The sequence below is a fragment of the Leopardus geoffroyi genome, chromosome B4 (assembly GCF_018350155.1).
Source record: "Leopardus geoffroyi isolate Oge1 chromosome B4, O.geoffroyi_Oge1_pat1.0, whole genome shotgun sequence".
NCBI lineage: Eukaryota > Metazoa > Chordata > Mammalia > Carnivora > Felidae > Leopardus > Leopardus geoffroyi.
In genome coordinates this window covers 56,574,288-56,594,373 of record NC_059341.1, presented here as the reverse complement: position 1 = coordinate 56,594,373, position 20,086 = coordinate 56,574,288, and the positions used below count along the sequence as shown (strand labels likewise).

Genomic DNA, 20,086 nt, shown 5'->3' with positions numbered 1-20,086 from the left:
TTTAGGTTATAACTTTTTAAACTTAAATACTGTGGCTAAAAAGAGAAGTACAACCTTAATGAGAGGAAATGAGAGGTTAAGTAGAAACTTCCACAATATTTTCTAAAAGGGACTTTTGGGACTTTTCAAGAGCTTATGTCAAGTATGTCAAGTTCTTTTTTGTATCTGAGCACAAATGGTACACTTAAAAGGCAAACAGATGATTGGCAGTGTTAGTTCAAATCTATTCAAAAACTGCAATTTTTATTTTCCTCTTATTTGATACTAAAACTAATTTTTCTATTTGCTCAAAGCTTTTGGAGGCTCTCAGGTGGAATAAAGGGGCAAGAGATAAAAGTCAAAGTGTAAGCAAGAGTTAAGGACATTTTTTTCCAAGAAAACTGTCAAAAAAAAAAATAACAGGAAAAAGAGCCAAAGGATAAGTTTTAAATGTACACATATTTAGTTAATGCCTGAGAAAAAAATGTAAACATTTCTATTTCAATAAGATTATTGTAATGATAAACGACATCTGAAAAGGCTTATATCTTCAGGTGAAAATCTGGAACTGTTTACTAAAGTTAATATAATACACAGCTAACTAGGTTTGGGGTTTTTTTTGTTTTAGTTTTTTTTTTTATGTTTACTTATTTTTGAGAGAGAGAGCAAGCATGAGCAGGGTAGGGGCAGAGAAAAAAGGAGACACAGAATCCAAAGCAGGCTCCAGGCTCCAGGCTATCAGCACAGAACCCAACTTGGGGCTTGAACTCACAGACCACAAGATCATGACCTGACCTGAAGTTGGATGCTCAACTGACTGAACCACCCAGTCACCCCACTAGTTTATATATATATTTTTTATTATATACAAGACTTGACTATTATCCTTATTCACATAATGCAAGTAAATTACATGAGTTAAGTAAAGAGGCTTATTTTAAATACTTTTTCAGGTATTCAGAGACATACAAGTATTGCTTTCCACCTAGATTTCACAAAATTGTATGTAGAATTGACAAGAAGCATATGCACTTACACTAAATGCAAATCATTTTATTAAAATCTGTGTTGAAAAGCATACTGTCTACTACAAGGTCATATCAATTCATATACATTATTCTGTAACTTCAGATGCACGATAAAATATTTCAACTTACTGTAACAAAGACTGAGAAACTAACCCCAGCATCCTCTACTGTGCAATAACTACATACTTCCAACGAAATAATAAACCATAAATTCTTGTAAAAAAATAAATACATGAATAATATCACTTCACATCTATAAAAATATTGTATGTACAAATAAGGATAGAAATGTCTGCAAAGATATTCAAGAAAATATTAGGCAGACAGGTTAAATCTTGTTTTTTGTTTTGTTTCTCTAAACTTTTTCCTTTTGGTTTATGTATGTTTTCTCACTTTCATTTTCCTGCAATGAGCCTAGTTTACATTTGAAAAATTAAATTACTAACAGAAAAGAAGCCCAACAACTAGGAACTGACCTGGCACACAAAGTAAAGCCTTGAGGTTCTACTGAACATAAATAATTTCACAGAACACCAACATCAGATGAGGCCACTCTGACCACAATGGTTCAAGACAAAAACAAAGCCATTCTGTAATCATGTCTGAATGTAGACAAAATCATAAATTTTTTTCAAACCACAAAAATGACTAAATATCCCCCTATTTTGGCTAGTATGAATGACTGCTCTTCGTTTTCAGTCACAGCTTTGGCCCTGCTTCATTCCTCTAGTCCTTTAGATAAGATTAATATATCCCCAGTCATAGACTTGCCCCACTTCCTGACAACACCAAATCCAGAGGAAAGCCTAGCTTACTTGAACACTTTCCCAAATCAGCAAACCCAAATCCTATTAAGTCCTTTGTAACATCCACTTACTGAGATCCCTACTATTCCTACCTAGTGGTATAAGTTCTCTCTTAAACCCAATTTGTTTAGCTAAAAGTGTGTTCTTAATGGAGAACACTGGCTTTAAAGATGTATGGATAGGGGCACCTAGGTAGCTCAGTCCGTTAAGTGTCTAACTTCAGCTCAGGTCACGATCTCAAGGTTCGTGGGTTCCAACCCCACGTGGGGCTCTGTGCTGAATGCTTGGTCAGAGCCTGGAGCCTCCTTCAGATTCTGTGTCTCCTTCTCTCTCTGCCCCTCCCCCCCTCGTGCTGTCTCATTGTCTCTCAAAAATAAAGTAATAAAAAAAATTTTCTTTTAAATAAAGATGTATGGATAATGGTTTTTGCCCTTGGATGGTTCCCACCTCATATATAAACCTACAGGAAACTCAGAAGATGCTGAACCTTCTGAAACATACAGTAAAATATACTAGGTATATACTAGATACATATACTAGATATATACTAGAAATGTAAATTTTCACCTCAATGGAGGAAGGACAAAACTAATACAAATCTCATGGAGCTCCTTTTCTCAGGAACTATATCTTGCACTGTTTGTCAAATATTTAGAATAGTACTAGCTCAGCGAAAAACATTCTGAACTGAATGACAACAAAAACATTTCAAAACTTGTGGATGCTTGCAAGGTCATGTAAATAAAAATATTAAAAATTAAAAAGGCAGAAAATTAATGATCTAAGCTTCCAGCTCAAGAAGCTAGATAAGTAATTCTTCAAATATATATATATTAGAAAGAGAATAAAAGGGCAAAATTATCAATAAAACACAAAAATTCAACCATCAAAAATTGTTATTTTTAAAGATAAGGTTGATCACTTCCAAGCAAAACTATCAAGGAAAAAAAAAAGGAAACACACTATCAATAAGATATCAAAACATGCCAAGGACATTACAAGAATATTATAAAGACCACTCTCATGAACATAGTTGCAAAAATTCCAATCAAAATATTAGTAACTAGGGACACTGGACTGGCTCAGTTGGTACAGTATACAACCCTTGATCTTGGGGGTCATGAATCTGAGCCCCACATGGGGTGTAGAGATTACTTAAATAAATACTTTAAAAAACGTATCAATAACTAATATTTAAAAAGGAGAACACGTCACAACCAAAGGTTTTCAAAGCAAAGGTTTTCAACATTAAAATTTTTTTATTTTTTTCAACGTTTATTTATTTTTGGGACAGAGAGAGACAGAGCATGAACGGGGGAGGGGCAGAGAGAGAGGGAGACACAGAATCGGAAAGAGGCTCCAGGCTCTGAGCCATCAGCCCAGAGCCTGACACGGGGCTCGAACTCACGGACCGCGAGATCGTGACCTGGCTGAAGTCGGACGCTTAACCGACTGCGCCACCCAGGCGCCCCTGCATTAAAATTTAAAAAAAAAAAAAAATCAATGTAATTCAGCTCAACAGAAAAATGGAGGAAAATCATGCAATCATCATGAGAAGCAAAAAAAAGTATACCATAAAATCAACACTCATGTATGATGCAACTAAGAATAAAATGAAACTTCCTAGGATGCTTGGCTGGCTTAGTCCATAGAACATGCAACTTTTCATCTTAGGGTCATCAGTACAAGCCCCACATTAGGGGCAGAGTTAACTTTAAAAAAAGAAAGTTTGGGGTGCCTGAGTGGCTCAGTTGGTTGAACATCTGACTCTTGACTTTGGCTCAGGTCATGATTTCACAGTCTGATGGTGAAGAGCCTGCTCAGGATTCTCTCCTTATCTCACTGCCCTTGCCCCACTCGTGCTCTCTCTCAAAAAAGTAAATTTTTAAAGTTTAAAAACAAAAAGCAAAAATGTGGAGAAAAATTAAAGGACTAAATAAATGGGATATACCTTGTTTATGGATTTTGAGACTCAATATTGTTAATGATTTTACTTCTCAAAAATCTATAGAGTCCACAAAGTATCAAACTCTCATCCAGTTTCTTTTGTGAAAATTGAAAAGTTGAGTCTACAATTTATATGGCAATTTAAAAAGTCAAGAATAGTCAAGAAAATTTTAAAGAACAAAGTTAAAACCCTGTATCATGGACTACAGTAATTATATCAGCTTCCAACAACCATAGTAAAGCCTGAGAGTAATCAAGATAGTACAGTACCAGCGCAACAGATAAAACAGACCAAAGGGACAGAACAACATAACCTGGCCCACATACAATGCAACCTGATTTATGACAATGATGACCCTATAATGGGGAAAAGATGGCCTTTCAATAAACAATAATGAGTCAACTGATAGCCACATGGAAAAAAATTAATCATGATCCCTTCTACCTAACATCATACACAATTCTAGATCAAGATATAAAATATCAAAACAGTAAAGCTTGTACAAAACACAGAAGAATGAACATCTTCATGAGGTTGACACAGGAAGAGATCTCAAGACATAAAACAAGCAACCTATAAGGAAAAAAAATTCAAATACTGGTTTTAAGATTATCAAATATACTACTAAGAGTGAAAGTGCAAGCTACATTTTGGCAGACAATAATTGTAATATTTATTTATTTGAAAAGGACTCAACTCGGGGCGCCTGGGTGGCTCAGTCGGTTAAGCAGCCGACTTCGGCTCAGGTCATGATCTCACAGTCTGTGAGTTCGAGCCCCGCGTCGGGCTCTGTGCTGACAGCTCAGAGCCTGGAGCCTGCTTCAGATTCTGTGTCTCCCTCTCTCTCTGACCCTCCCTCATTCATGCTCTGTCTCTCTCTGTCTCAAAAATAAATAAACATTAAAAAAAAAAAAAAAAAGGACTCAACTCTACAACATATAAACAACATCTTCACAAAGGAAAAACTGAAAAATCAGCAAAAGATTTGAACAAGTACCTCAAAATAGAAGACATCCAAATATCCAACACACACACAAAAAAGATGCCCTTAGCCACCAGCAGAATGCAAATTACACCCATAAGGTATCCCTAATGCCCACAAGAATGATAAAAATAAAGACAAATAATACCAGCTGTTGGTAAAAATGAAACACACTGAAACTATCATATACTGCCATTATGGGTATAACTGGGCACAACCACTTTGGAAAACTGAAAATATGTACTGAGGCTGAAAATACTTAAGCCAGATGACCTAGCAAGTCTAACTATTCACCTAACAGAAAGGATCATTTATGTTCACCAAAATATATATAATTATGTTTGTAACAGCATAATTTTTAATAGTCAAATACTGAAAACATTCCAAATGTCCATCAACAGTAGGAAATAAACTGAAGTGCATTCTCACAATGGAATAAGTTATTGTAAGAACTATATATACATGAATAAATCTCTCAAAATTTGAACAAAATCCAGCCCCAAAAACAAAAAAACAAAAATAGTCCACATGATTCCATTTAAAAAAATTCATAAACAAAATTATGATGTAAGAAATCAGGATAGGAGTAATCTTTGGCTGGGGAGAGAGATGATGAATAATGACTACAGGGGAACTATAAGAAGATTCAGGGGTACTGTTTCCCCAAATCCGTTTCCTGACCTGGATACTTATTACACAGGTATGGTCATTTTGTAGGAAAATTCATCAGGTTCTACACTCGATGAATTGTGTGCTTTTTATTATGTGTATCACTTATCAACAATAAATAGACTTTTATTAAAAAGAGTTAACACAATATTCAGAGCGGGAGGAATGTATTTTCATGTTAATCTTCTCATTACCTTCAACGATTTCCCAATTTTACAAAGGTGTAAAAGCAATACACATTTGGAAGAAACCATACTTTGAATATGAATTTTGGGCTGGCGATATGCAGTTTGATCTTCTCATGATGATAGTTAACAGCAGCTGCAGCTCTCAGTCAACCACATGATCATGACAATAAACAACCAATGCACTTCTAACCATTCTGTACCCAAACAACCATTCTGTTTTTCACTTTCAGTACAGTATTCAATAAATTACATACAATATTCAATACTTTATTATAAAATAGTCTTTCTGTTAGATGATTTTACCCAACTGTAGGCAAATGTCAGTGTTCCGGGCACATTTAAGATAGGCTAAGCTAAGCTATGATGTGCAGGTTACATGTGTTAAATGCATTTCTGATTTGGGGGATTTTTGACTTACAATGGGTTTATCAGGACATAACCACATCAGAAGTCAAAGGATACATATATATGAAATGAAATAAAATTTCTTAGTCTATTACATGCATTCTCAAAACAGGTATCACCAAAGAAGCAAGAAAAAGCTATTACAGTGGTTTGTGGCTCACCAAAGCTCAATACTACCTGACAAAATCCTATTCTTTGGTATATAATTTCTGTTAGATAGAAATCAACAAAGCTTTTTAATTAATTTCATTTTAATTTTTGTTTTGAGAATAATTATTAAAAGGATTGAGAAACAATGGCCTACAACACAGACATATTCAATAAATGTTTGTTTGTGTATAGACTGATTGTAAAATACCTCAGAAATGCTCAGTTTGTAGAATGAGAAAATTATGGCCAAGATAAATTCCCTTACTTATCCAAAATCACACAATGGAAGAACAGGTTAAAAGCTGGTATTATGACTATTAATCTGTTCCAAGGATACCAAATTTGCTAGCATGATCCTAGACTCAGTGTAATATTGCTAAAGCATTTTGGGGGGAGAAAATAAAAGGCGTTAGAGGCTAAATCCTTGATGCCAGGTGTTTGCCAAATCACCCACAGTATCAAACAGCAGGCGTGCTGCCATCTGTTACAGGAGGTAAAAGTAAATGAAACCTAGCAGATAGATCCAACCTGAGAGGAGTTTCATCACTGAATCTACAATAAAATGCAAAATAATAAGAAACTGGCTAAAGGCACAATTCCCTGGCTATTGTTAGCATACTACCTAGAACAGAAAGCTAAAGATAGTTTTAGGGTGGGCTGTGATGTTAAATAGAGCCAGATTCCAACTGATCCAATCCAACATCAAACTGCTCACTTCAAAACCATCACAAAACAGAAAAATCATACTGAGCAGATTTACAGCTGTTTACCAAAATGATTCAGGTAACGAAGAGACAAAGTCAGGAAACTACTGAAACCAGGGGAGATAGCGTAAAAGTTGTCTTATTTAGTGGGGTCAATATAGCTGGTTCCCTGAAGAACCTTTATTAACATGGCTCATAAGAATGGTTAAGTTAGGAGCAGCCTATGAAGACCATGCCATGTTTGAGCTAATGCAGGATCCACAGCTCAGTGACAGTCCTGAATGGCAGTGACTAACCCAAACAAGAGTGCCAGCCTGGTACAATGAATGAAAGTGGCTAGAAAGTTTGTTTATCCTGAGAAGGGGAAGTGTCCTGTCCCTCCTTTGCATGCAAAGTGGAATAATCCAGATGAAGTGGCTGATATGCTATATATACAGACCATACTAGATTTGCTTTCCAGTGACCAAGATATTCAGTATGTCTCACCCCCAGGTCACTATGAATACTGTATGATAAAGATGGCTTCTTTTATGGGGCACCTGGGTAGGTCAACTGGTTAAGCGTCCAACTCTTTGTTTTGGCTCAGGTCATGATCTCATGGTTCATGGGTTCAAGCCCCGTGTTGCGCTCGCGATGTTGGTGTGGAGCCTGCTTGAGATTCTCTCCCTTTCTCTCCCTGCCCCTCCCCTGTTTATTTATTATTAAAATAAATAAATTTAATAAAAAAAAAAAAAAAGATGGCTCCTTCTATATGGGTCCCCCATGTAACTTTACTGTTCCCAACGCAAGAAACCATTCAGGATGCTGTATCACACTTGCTGTCTAAAGCTTCCCTTTATGGGTCTTAGGAATAATACCAAGAAAATTAGAATGGTTCACTAGGAAGTGGAAAGATAAAACAGATGGCAAATCTATTTGCCCCAACACAATGGAAGTTGTGAGGCTTTTTTTTTTTGTTTTTTTGGGGTTTTTTTTTTGAAAGACAGAAAGAGTGAGAGCACAAGTGTGCAAGCAGGGAAGAAGCAGAGGGGAAAGGAGAGACAATCATAAGCAAGCTCCACACCTAGTGAGATCATGACCTGAGTCGAAATCAAGAGTTGAACACTTAACCGACTTAGCCACTCAGCTGCCCCAAGATTATGACTTTATTGACACTTTAAAAGCTACAGTGGTATTAATAAACTTGAAGGTCTTCTTTAGACCCTCAAATCATAATTCAATACTTCTTTCAATATTTGACACTGTCCTGCAACTACAAACCCTGAGATGGTAAAAATATTAAATTCTACATATCAACTATGAAACTCCTTTAGTCCTAATGATTTAATATGCCAAACAGGGAACCTGTTTTGACACGTATTTATGGTCTAGAATGACCAGTTAACTACTGAATTTAAATGAATAAACTCTCATGCCAATAAAATAGTAAAGGCAAGTTTCAATTATTAAGCTAATGGTTGCTAAATCAACTAAAAAGCCTAGAAAGGTGGAAATTAATACGTATCAGTTAATTGTTTTGTGGAAGAAACCCTTGGATTCCATCGTCTTCTAAAATAATAAAATTAGAAGTAAAATAATAATACCATTTTCATGTATCCCACTGGCAAAAATTTTTAAATTCAGTATCAGGGATTGGACAAGGTATAAGGAAAATCGTGTTCTCCAACACTGTATTGAGAAGTATAAATTAATGCAACTTTTGTGACAATTTGGTAATACGAAAGTGAGAAACAGCATGACAGTTTAATGAGTCAACTAGGATTGGCTGTAATACCCACTTATTCAAAACTAATCTAGATGCAGCTGTGAAGGTACGGTAGCTACACTTAACCTGTACAATCAGTTATGAGGGTGGGCTTCATCCAATCAGTTTAAGATATATAAAAATAAAACAAGTTTTAAGTTTTCCTGAAGAAATTCTACCTTAAGATGACAGCATCAACTCCTACCTAAGTTTCTAGCCTACTATCCTGCCCTATATTTCAGACTTACCAGCCTCTACAAGTACATGAGCCAATTCTTTGAAATAAAGCCCACATACTATACCCGTAACTGGCACACAGTTTTTAACTTTTTAATTCCACTAGTAAGAACTTATTCTATGGATATACTTAGAAAAGTTATCCAAAACATATGTATAGGAGCAGTTCATGCAAAACTACTTTAACGTGCAAAAAATAGAAATGATTCAATGTTGTTTAAAAAATATGAGGCAGGGGGTGCCTGGCTGGCTCAGTGGATGGACCATGCAACTCTTGATCTCAGGGTCATGAGCTCAAGTCCCATGTTGGGTGTAGAGATTATTTTTAAAAAATTAAAAAAAAAAAACGTTAAAAAATATGAGGTAGATTACATATACTAACACAGGAGGATGCCTAAGATATATTATTTTAAAATCCAAGATACAGAATAACTCTGTTGCATTACAAAAGGGATATAGTTATACTTACTAATATTTATTAATATAGGTAATATGTGCCCGGATAAACCCATAATCTGATTTTTTAGAAGTTCAAAAAAACTGCTCACAAAATTACTGTGGGGAGAATGAATGGAAGTTGGAAGTTGAGGGAGTTACACTTTTTACTTTTCATTTTACATAGTCTTGTATATTTTTTAAATATTTTATTAAGAGCATATATTATTTGTATTTTTTTAAACAAAACCAACACGTTTAGACAGTATATGAACCTTTCTAATTTTCTAGTTTATACTCCTCACAATTTTTGTTGGTTTGTTTGGTTTTTATTGAGAGAGAGAGAGAGAGAGAGAGAGAGAGAGAGAGAGAAAGCAGAGGGGAGGGGCAGAGAGAGAGGAAGAGAGAGAATCTGAGGCAGGTTCTGCACTGACAAGCAGCAATCCCGACTGGGGCTCGAACTCAGGAACCGTGAGATCATGACCGGAGCTGAAGTCAGTCACTTAACTGACTGAGCCACCCAGGTACAGCTCTTCAAAAATTTTTAAACTTCATTTTAATAATTCAGGAACATGATGTTCAACATGACCAAATATTATATTTATGGCTATCAAAATTATAGTCAATATCATACAAACACGGGAAAGTGAAAGGCCGCATAAAAAAAAGGACTACAAAATTATATACTTGGTATGATCCTAACTATGCAAAAGAAGGTAATGAAAAAACAACTGATTTTTTTTCATAAAATATGGATCAGAAATGGTTTTTCTCCCTATTCAAACTTTCAACACTGTGATATATCTTTGTACTAAAACTAAATTATTTCACATTCATGTCCCTTATAAAAGGAAATTCATACACTCAGTAGATTATTTTCTCATAGTACTGACTTGCAAAAAAAATTTTTTTTCAATATATGAAATTTATTGTCAAACTGGTTTCCATACAACACCCAGTGCACATCCCAAAAGGTGCCCTCGTCAATACCCATCACCCACCCTCCCCTCCCTCCCACCCTCCATCAACCCTCAGTTTGTTCTCAGTTTTTTTCAACGTTTATTTATTTTTGGGACAGAGAGAGACAGAGCATGAACGGGGGAGGGGCAGAGAGAGAGGGAGACACAGAATCGGAAACAGGCTCCAGGCTCTGAGCCATCAGCCCAGAGCCCGACGCGGGGCTCGAACTCACGGACCGCGAGATCGTGACCTGGCTGAAGTCGGACGCTTAACCGACTGCGCCACCCAGGCGCCCCTGTTCTCAGTTTTTAAGAGTCTCTTATGCTTTGGTTCTCTCCCACTCTAACCTCCTTTTTTTTTTTTTCCTTCCCCTCCCCCATGGGTTTCTGTTAAGTTTCTCAGGATCCACGTAAGAATGAAAACATATGGTATCTGTCTTTCTCTGTATGGCTTATTTCACTTAGCATCACACTCTCCAGTTCCATCCATATTGCTACAAAGGGCCATATTTCATTCTTTCTCATTGCCACGTAGTATTCCATTGTGTATATAAACCACAATTTCTTTATCCATTCATCAGTTGATGGACATTTAGGCTCTTTCCATAATTTGGCTATTGTTGAGAGTGCTGCTATAAACATTGGGGTACAAGTGCCCCTATGCATCAGCACTCCTATATCCCTTGGGTAAATTCCTAGCAGTGCTATTGCTGGGTCATAGGGTAGATCTATTTTTAATTTTTTGAGGAAACTCCACACTGTTTTCCAGAGTTGATTTGCAAAAAATTACTAAAGAAAAACAGTTAAAAAAGAAAAGAAAAGAAACTGCTATTGTGGAGCGCCTGGGTGGCTCAGTTGGTTAAGCATCTGACTTCAGCTTAGGTCATGATCTTGTGGTTTATGAGTTCAAGCCCTGCCTCTAGCGCTGTGCTGACAGCTCAGAGCCTGGAGCCTGCTTCAGATTCTGTGTCTCCCTCTCTCTCTACCTGTCCTCCACTCAGGCTCTGTCTCTCTCTCTCAAAAATAAATAAACATTTAAAAAAAAAAAAAAAACAAAAAACCTGTTATTGTGACTACCACTAGAGGGAGGGAGAGATTAGGACCAGGAAGTAAAATGGAGATATTCTGGGTTGCTGATATTTTCTTTACCATGGTTTGGGTTACACAGTATTTGTTCTACAAAAAAATTTACGTTTCATAGATTTTTCTGCATGTTTATTATATCTCACGATTTTTAAAAGGATGATAAAAATTTATTTACAGCCCATCTATTATATCAAAGAGCAAAATAACTCATCAGAAGACAAAATATTTCTCAAGTGAGATATCTAGCCTCTGATTCCTTAAGTATAGGTCTTCTATTACCTCCCTATCTTTGTCACCCAAAAAAAAAAAAATCCTTAAGCTTCTCTGTTCCCTCACCTGCAAACAAGCAATTAACTCCTTCGTATTTATTTTCCGAAATGCCCAATCTGCCCTTTATTTTCATCTCCAAGGCCACTGTCCTTATTTGAGTAGCAGCAACTCTTGTCTGAACTAACAGTCCTCCTAGGTTAAGTTTTTCTCCAACATTGTTTAATGTGATACTCAGACAAAAACATATTTATCATCTAATTCAGTACCATACTTTCATATGAAAAAAAGCTTCACCTTATTATTTGCAAGACTCTCTGATCTATCCTATTGCATCCTATTTTAACTCATCTTTTTAAACTGTAGTAGTTTCAACCCACTCTGCTGACTTAGCATTCTATTCATGTGGGGTAACCACTAGTTTCAAAACCAATGTCCTAAGTGGATCACTTATTCCCCAATTCAAAACATCTCATTCAACTACAGTTGCCTTCAATATAGCCTGCTACTGCTTTTAAAAAATACATGCTATAACTCACCTCCTTAAAAACATTCAATGGCTTCCATCATGTCCTAGATAATAAAATATCACCTCCTTAATGAAGCACAAAACCTTCATATCTAACAACTCCCTTTCTCAAAAATCAGTCCTACTTTTCTTGTTCACACTCCATTTGGCCCAAAATATTCAGTCTAGCTTTGTTCTTTCCCCCTTATAGTCTAGCTTTGTGAAAGTAGTTTTTTTCATTGCCCAGAAATGCTTCCCCATTCCATCTGGCCATATATTTCCTTCAAAGCTCAGTTCAGGTATCCCCTCCTCTAGGAAGTGTTCCCTTCTACATTTTCCCATGCCTACCTTTTGTTACAGTTAGTTGTACAAAAGGATGCTGCTTAAAGTTAATATCATGCTAGGGCTGGGGGGTGGGGGGGCTGAATCAGTTAAACGTCTGACCCTTGATTTCAGCTCCAGTCATGATCACACAATACATGATTTCGAACCCCACATTGGGCTCTGTGCTGACAGTGTGGAGCCTGCTTGGGATTCTCTCTCTCCCCCTCCCCTGCTCTCTCTCACAATAAACAAACTTGAAAAATATTGAAAAAAAAAAAGGTTATAAAATAGCATCGTGCCTGTTACAAAAAATATATGTCAGAATTACTGAATTTCAGGGGCACCTGGGTGGCTCAGTCGGTTAGGTGTCCGACTTCAGCTCAGGTCATGATCTCATGGTCCATGGGTTCATGCCCCGCGTCAGGCTCTGTGTTGACCGCTCAGAGCCTGGATGCAGCCTGTTTCAGATTCTGTGTCTCCCTCTCTCTCTGACCATCCCCCGTTCATGCTCTCTCTCTGTCTCAAAAATAAATAAAAACATTTTTAAAAAATTAAAAAAAAAATTACTGAATTTTAGGAGCTTACAATTCAGATGAATTATTCCACTTACAAATGGGGGAGGGTAATGGGGGAGATGGGAGGGGAAAAGTTGGAAGCACGTAGTACTAAAATATACCATGCAGAACTTTATGCATTTCATTTCTTAGGATATTCTATTAGTAGTAAAGTAGTAAAAACTGGTGCTAGTAGTAAAATTACTATTAGTAATAAAGTAGTATTAAGTGGTAAATTCTACTATTTTCTACCAGTCTGCTGCTTTCCAAGGTAGATAAAAATCCTGTTTCAGAGATTTAAAAACTTGCCAAAGGTTACAAATAGCTGGTATCAGGATTCAAAAACCATCCTCTTTCTACCACATTATGCTGAAGCCCCCCAAAATAGGTCAAGTTACTTGTTTAGTCCAAATCAGACAGCTGTTAATACCTGAAAATGAACTAGCGTATTAGGCTTCTGACTTTTTAGTCCCATCTTAATAAAAGACATGGGAGCCTATCAAACATTCATCTTTGGGAAGCCTAGCTGGCTCAGGGTCTCTTGCTCTCAGAGTCATGAGTTCAAGCCCCACGTTGGGTGGAGATTACTTTAAAAAAAAAAAAAAAAATTAAGGGCTCCTGGGCGGCTCAGTCAGTTAGGCATCCAACTTTGGCTCAGGTCATAATCTCACGGCTCATGGGATAGTGCTCTGCGTCGGGCTCTGTACTGAAACCTCAGAGCCTGGAACCTGCTTCACATTCTGTGTCTCCCTCTCTCTGCCCCTCCCCCGTTCACACTCTGTATCTCTCTCAAAAATAAACATTAAAACAAAATTTTTTTTAAATTACACATCTTTGATAGGAGCCTATCAAACATCATACATCTCTCTTAGCCACAGTCAACAGAGTCTTAGGGCCTACCACCCATCAAATACTTTATTATAAAACACAAAACAGAAAGAGGAGGAATAGAAAACGGAAAATTGGACCCAACCATTTATATTAAAAGTTATGCTGAGGGGCACATGGGTGGCCCAGTTGGTTAAGCTTGGACTCTTGATTTTGGCTCAGGTCATGACCTCACCTTTGGTGGATTCAGGGGATCATGTTCTGCACTGACAGTGGGGAGCTCGCTTGGAATTCTCTCTCTCCCTCTTTCTCTGCCCCTCTCCCTCAACCCACATGCACATGCACTCTTTCTGTCAAAAAAGTTTAAAAGAAAAATTTTTTTAAGTTACGTCGAGGGGCGCCTAGGTGGCTCAGTTGGCGTCCAACTTCACCTTAGGTCCTGATCTCACCGTTTGTGAGTTCAAGCCTCATATCGGGATCTGTGCTGACAGCTCAGAGCCTGGAGCCTGCTTCGGATTCTGTGTCTCCTATCTCTGCCCCTCCCCCACTTGTGCTCTGACTCTCTCTGCCTCTCAAAAATAAAATAAATGTAAAAAAAAATTTTTTTATTAAAAAAAACTTATGTTGAAAAAACTGTGAACCCTTATTATTTATCTACACGACTTAAAGTTCCTATAAATATCATATCCTCCTGGCATACTTAATACATTACTTGAATCTACCTAAGACTTTTCAGAAACTTCTCAAAGTAAGGAAAAAACTCATCTTTCTAAAAACAGAAAAGAGGGCACCTGGGTGGCTTAGTTGGTTAGACGTCTGACTCTCGATTTTAGATCAGGTCATGATCTCAAGATTCGTGGGTTTGAGTCATGGGTCGTCAGGCTCTGCATTGGCAGCACAGAGCCTGCTTGGGATTCTTTCTCTACCCCATCCTGGCTCACACTTGCTCTCAATACAAACTATCTCTCCTTCTCTCAAAATAAATGCATACAATAAAAAATAAAAAAATAAAAAAATAAAAAGCCCAGGTGGCTCAGTCGGTTGAGCGTTGAACTCTTAATTTCGCTGAACTCTTAATTTCGGCTTGGGTCATGATCTCACACTTCCGTTCCAGCCTACTATGGGACTCTTGTGCTGATAGTGTAGAGCCTGCTTGGGATTCTCTCTCTGCCCCTCCCCTGCTTGCACATGCAAGCTCTTGGGGGTACATTCTCAAAATAAATAAACTTAAAAAAAAAAAAAAGAAATACCTGAAACTAACGGAACATTGTGTGTCAACTATACCTTAAAAAAAAGGGGTGGGGGAGAATTAAGTTAGAACAGTAAAGACACAGCTTAATAGAACTCTCTCTCTCTCTATATATATGTTTTGATTCTTCATTTAAAAGAATATTAAATATCAAATATTGATATTAAAATAAGAAGGCTTATAGATTTTTAATAGACTATTTTAGTAACCATTTCCAACATGGCTAGATAAAGAGAAGAAAGGGGATATGGAAACTGCTCTGTAGCTACAAACCAAACACAGCACTGGTTTCCAAGACAGTCTATGTATGCTTAAAAAAAAGGGGGGATTTCAAAACTATGCATCCAATAACATGGCAAAACTTGTAGTACAAAAGGGAAAAAACCGTATGCTTTTTAAATGTTCTTCTGTAATCTTCGCATATTAATATGAATGTTCATTCTAAAAACACTACATTATGACTTTATTTATCTTCCCCATCTGACTAGGAATTTCAGTAAAATATTATGAAATAAAAAGCACTGACTGGTATTATTGTTTCAAATGTACTCTATCTACTCTAGGGCAGTACAGTACACTCCAAAAAGCTCACCACCCCTTTTATACTTTGTTCTTTCAATTTTGTATGAATAGGAAAACCAAAAACTTAACTTGTTAAAATCCCATCTAAAATGAGATACAGCATTCCATGTGTCTCTTAAGTCCTGAGCAAAGACTGGGCCCTATATCATTTTGACTGCATCAAAGTCTTTTTTGCTGGCTTCTGGATTTTACAATATATTCTGAACAGTTCAGCTGACATGAGTAATCGTCAAGTAAAGTAAGTGTTAGTAGACTTAGCCTGTAAGGTATGTTTAAAGCATATTTTCATTACATAAAAATTTTAGAAAAAAATGGGCTACATACATTAATCTGTTGACCATATGATACATACTTCCCTTCTGAAATGGGAATGATTATCTTTATACTTCAAAGGAAATAAAAGCAAATCTCAAAAGAAATATTCCCATTGAGATTTACTAAAGAAATCCTAAAGCATCATAAAGAAGAGTTTAGAGGGGCATCTAGCTAGCTCAGTTGGTAGAGCATGACACTCTTGATCTCAGGGTTTTGAGTTCGCCCCACAATGGGTGTAGAAATTACTTTAAAATAAAATCTTAAAAAAAAATTTTAAAAAGTAAAGAAGAGTTTAGAATGACGGAATTTGGGAGTCAGATTTTCCCAGGTTCAGAAACCAGCAATAAATAACCACCAAGTCAGACTTTCTAATCAAAAGAGTTGTTTGCTCATGGATTATTTCTAATAATCATCCTTACAGCAAAGCAAGTGGTACTATTTACCTTTTTTTTTTTTTTTAATTTTTTTAACATTTATTCAGTTTTGAGAGACAGAAACAGAGTATGAACAGGGGAGGAGAAGAGAGAGAGGGAGACACAGAATCTGAAGCAGGCTCCAGGCTACGAGCTGTCAGCACAGAGCCCGATGCGGGGCTCAAACTCACAAACCAAGAGATCATGACCTGAGCCGAAGTGGTTCACTTAACCGACTGAGCCACCCCTGGTAGTATTTACCTTCACAGACAAGTGTATTAGAAATTTGGATTATGAGTGCAAAGGTCTTAAAGTCAAAAGTTGCTATGTAGATAAAAGGCAAGAGTCAATCCCAAGTACTTTCCAATAACCAAAAAGTTCCCATTTTGTCCCTTTTTTACCTATACCCTGGCTTTATCTAATTCCACCTAAAAAAAAAAAAAGAAAAAAAAAGTACCTAATAGTGTTGTTTGTAGGATTAAGTGATAAAATATATAGATCACCTAATTCACAATCTGGAACACTGGTACCACAGGATAGCTATTTTTACTGTTCTACAGACAAATACACCAACAGAAACACGAGTCTCAAGCTTAAAACTTTAAACTCTCTACTTAAAAAGTAGCATAGTTTGCCAGCACCAAAGTTTCCCAGGAAGCAGCACTGTCTTTAATTAGTATGCTTAGTTTATAATTGACTTTCAGAGTATAAATCATTTTAATAAATATAAAAATTTTCTGTAATAAACTACAAATAAGTTAAAAAAATAAGGAGTTCTAAGTTTCAATTGGAAGGTTCAATTTTGGAAGTTTGAACTAATTTAACTTTTTTAATTAAAGGAAATATAGCATACTAATTTTTTTTAATTACACATGAAAATCATTTTGGAGTCACTATGTCCTGTTTAGTTGGCTACCGCTCCCTTATAATTTCAAAATTCCGAACAATTTTTTTCCTAAAACACATGAGTCCTTTTAATCTGCTCAAAACTCTTCTAGTCAACAAGAACTGAAACTAACACTCCTGAAAGCCCAAGTGTCAGGAACTGTTCCGGGGCCCTAGAGCACTGTTCATGTTTTATTCATCTTTGTATAGGTGACTACTTTAGCAAAGAATCTGAAATACTGTTAAGTCAATAACACTAATGAATAAATTAGTCAACAAAACAAACCAGATGATTTGGCTACCTCTTAAACAGATCTGAAACAAATTCCAAATACCTCAGCCTTCAAAATTATTGACTTTCATGTGTGTATGCAAGGAAAATGGAGGTTCGTTGTCACAGATCCCGAAACTCTAAAAGTTAAATTAATATTCAAAATGTCATGTATACTAAATCATATCTTATTAGAAATAAGTTATTAGAAAACGCCTAGATCTCTAAAGATTTTTCTACCAATTTTTGTCTATCAATATGACACACTGATCGACCTAACATCAGACATTGCTAGTTTTACTAAGACGAATAAAAAAATTCAGAAACACCGATTCAAATAAAATATGTGTAGAGCTACCTAAGAACTCAATCGAGTAATGCCTGACCATGGTTATTACTTTCAAATCGAATACTCTCGCCATTCCGAAGGTTCGAGACGATAATGCAGGGTGAGACCTCCAGGGGAGTTATCCGCCAGGAGGGGTGGCAGGCAAAGTGGGGGGAGGGAGGGGAATGGGGTGGGGGAAGGGGAAGGGGGTGGGGGTTGGGGTGGGGGAAGGGGAAGGGGGTGGGGGAGGGGTGGGGGTACAGGCGGGGGGGAGGGGTGGGGGTACAGGCGGGGGGAAGGGGGTGGGGGTACGGGCGGGGGGAAAGGGGTGGGGGAAGGGGGTGGGGGGAGGGGTGGGAAGGGGAAGGAAAAGACCAGATGAATTAATTAAAGCATTATCCGAGTAAGGAGAGAAGGTAACTAGAGACGACTGAAGAGGACCCCCTAGCAAGGGGAATGGAAAAGGTTCCTTTTGCAGTTAGAAAGACCAGGGGAGTGGGAGGAGGGGCACCTATCAACAGGGATTTTCCCGGTGTGAATGGGTGCGTCACTTACGTAGCTGCTTCCAGAAAGAAAATCTGCCCTAAGGACAACCTCGCTAAGCAATTGTGAAGGAAGGGGGAGTGACCTTCCTAGGTTTGATGGAGGAAACACAGGGTCACTTCCCAGAGGACTGAGGAAAAAGACGTTCCCGTTGGTTCTCTCGGGTCGACAGAGAACTAAAGGGATTGTGAGAACCCCCCGGGGCCGAGTCTGGGCTGTGAGAGACCCCGTACTGAGATGTGGGCGTTACCTGCAGGGTCACCTCTTGAGGGTCCCAATGCGGCCGCAGGTGTTGCAGGAGGCTGAGGGCCCCCTCCCGGCAACGCTGCTCCTCCTGATCCTGAACCGTGACGTCCAACTTGGGCACCTCCGGGGAGCCGGGCGGAACGTGGATGTAATTGGCCATGGCCCAGGCGACGGCAGAGACTACCACCACGACGACGGCGACGGCGACCACGAGAACGGCGGGCGCCGACAGGCTGGTGGATCCTTCCGTCCCGGGGCGCCCTCGCGGGAGGGCTAGGGGCGCTCAGACTGACGGGCGAGCGGTAGGAAAACGGCTGGACACGACACTCTCACCGACCCAGGTCTGAACAGCAGCTGAACTGAGCCCGAGATGTTCACGGGAAAAATTCCGCTCGTCTGCACTCCACCGCCGGCGGCCGCGAAGCATGCCGGGACTGGCCTGACGCTAGCGTCACGCGCAGGGCGGGGCCTCCGCCTGCGTCAGTTGGCTGAAGACGACTTTCTAGCCCCAAGCACAATGGGCGACTGCAGCTAGCTCGGTACCTAGGTCGTCTAAAGCTCGTCCCGCTTGCTTTTAATCTGAAAACGCAGGCTCCTCTTCCGGAATGAGCCTGAGCTCTGCGAAGACTCGAAAGGCTGTGAAGCTTTAGATCACATGATCGGGGGAGTTTGGGGTCTGAATTTGAGTTATGACTGAGTTTTTCTCGGAAGCGAGGAACGTGCCCTGAAGTAACCCCCAGATCAGCCTTTGAATTTGGCCGGAATATGGGCATGGGAGATTAACTGGCTCGCCTTGATCTCGAAGCCGCTCTGTACTGGCGACCACACAGTTGGGTGGGCAAACAGTATACAAAAGTCATGGTATTTGGGACAAACTTACGATATTTGTGTAAAGACGACAACACTTAAAAATTTATTTTTGATGCCAGATGTTTAACCATACTGAGAATTATTCAGAGCCAGGAAAAACAGGTTATAGTCCAGGATGAAGATGAAAGGGAAGGGAAGAAAAATGGTTTTGAGACTCAGCACTTACAGTGGCTCCACGCCTGTTTCAGGGTATTCCTGCATGGACCTTACAATAACTACCTTAAAACTTTTAGCTTCAAGTTTTATAGCAGCTATTTCCTCTGTTAAGATAATATTGGAAACTGGATAATCCACAATTTATTGGGACCTCCAAATCTTCATTATGATTGAGAAAAATGATCTGAGATATGATCTGTTAATCTATGTCTTCCCTGAAACATTTAGTACATGGTGAATATGTTTATTAGTGGTAAATCAGTAACTGGATTCAGCTTAATTAACATTCAAATGTTTACCTCCTTAACATGAGTTTACAATGATTGTTCAGAATGAACCTATTTAAATAGCTTTGTAAATCACAAAATAAATAGCTCACTGTCAATAAGGGTAAATTCATAAAAAGAAGAAAAAGAAAATAGCACTG

The 20,086-nt window shown here is 38.2% G+C and overlaps 1 protein-coding gene across 1 annotated transcript in view; it reads right to left on the bottom strand.

Moving 5' to 3' along the window:
* ETNK1 (ethanolamine kinase 1) overlaps positions 1-19,098 on the bottom strand; it is a 67,422-nt gene extending 48,324 nt beyond the window's left edge. The window contains exon 1 of the mRNA XM_045463530.1: positions 18,638-19,098. Coding sequence (XP_045319486.1) covers positions 18,638-18,793 — 156 coding nt within the window. The 5' untranslated portion in view covers positions 18,794-19,098. The remainder of the gene's footprint in view (positions 1-18,637) is intronic.
* Between the last annotated feature and the right edge of the window lie 988 nt (positions 19,099-20,086).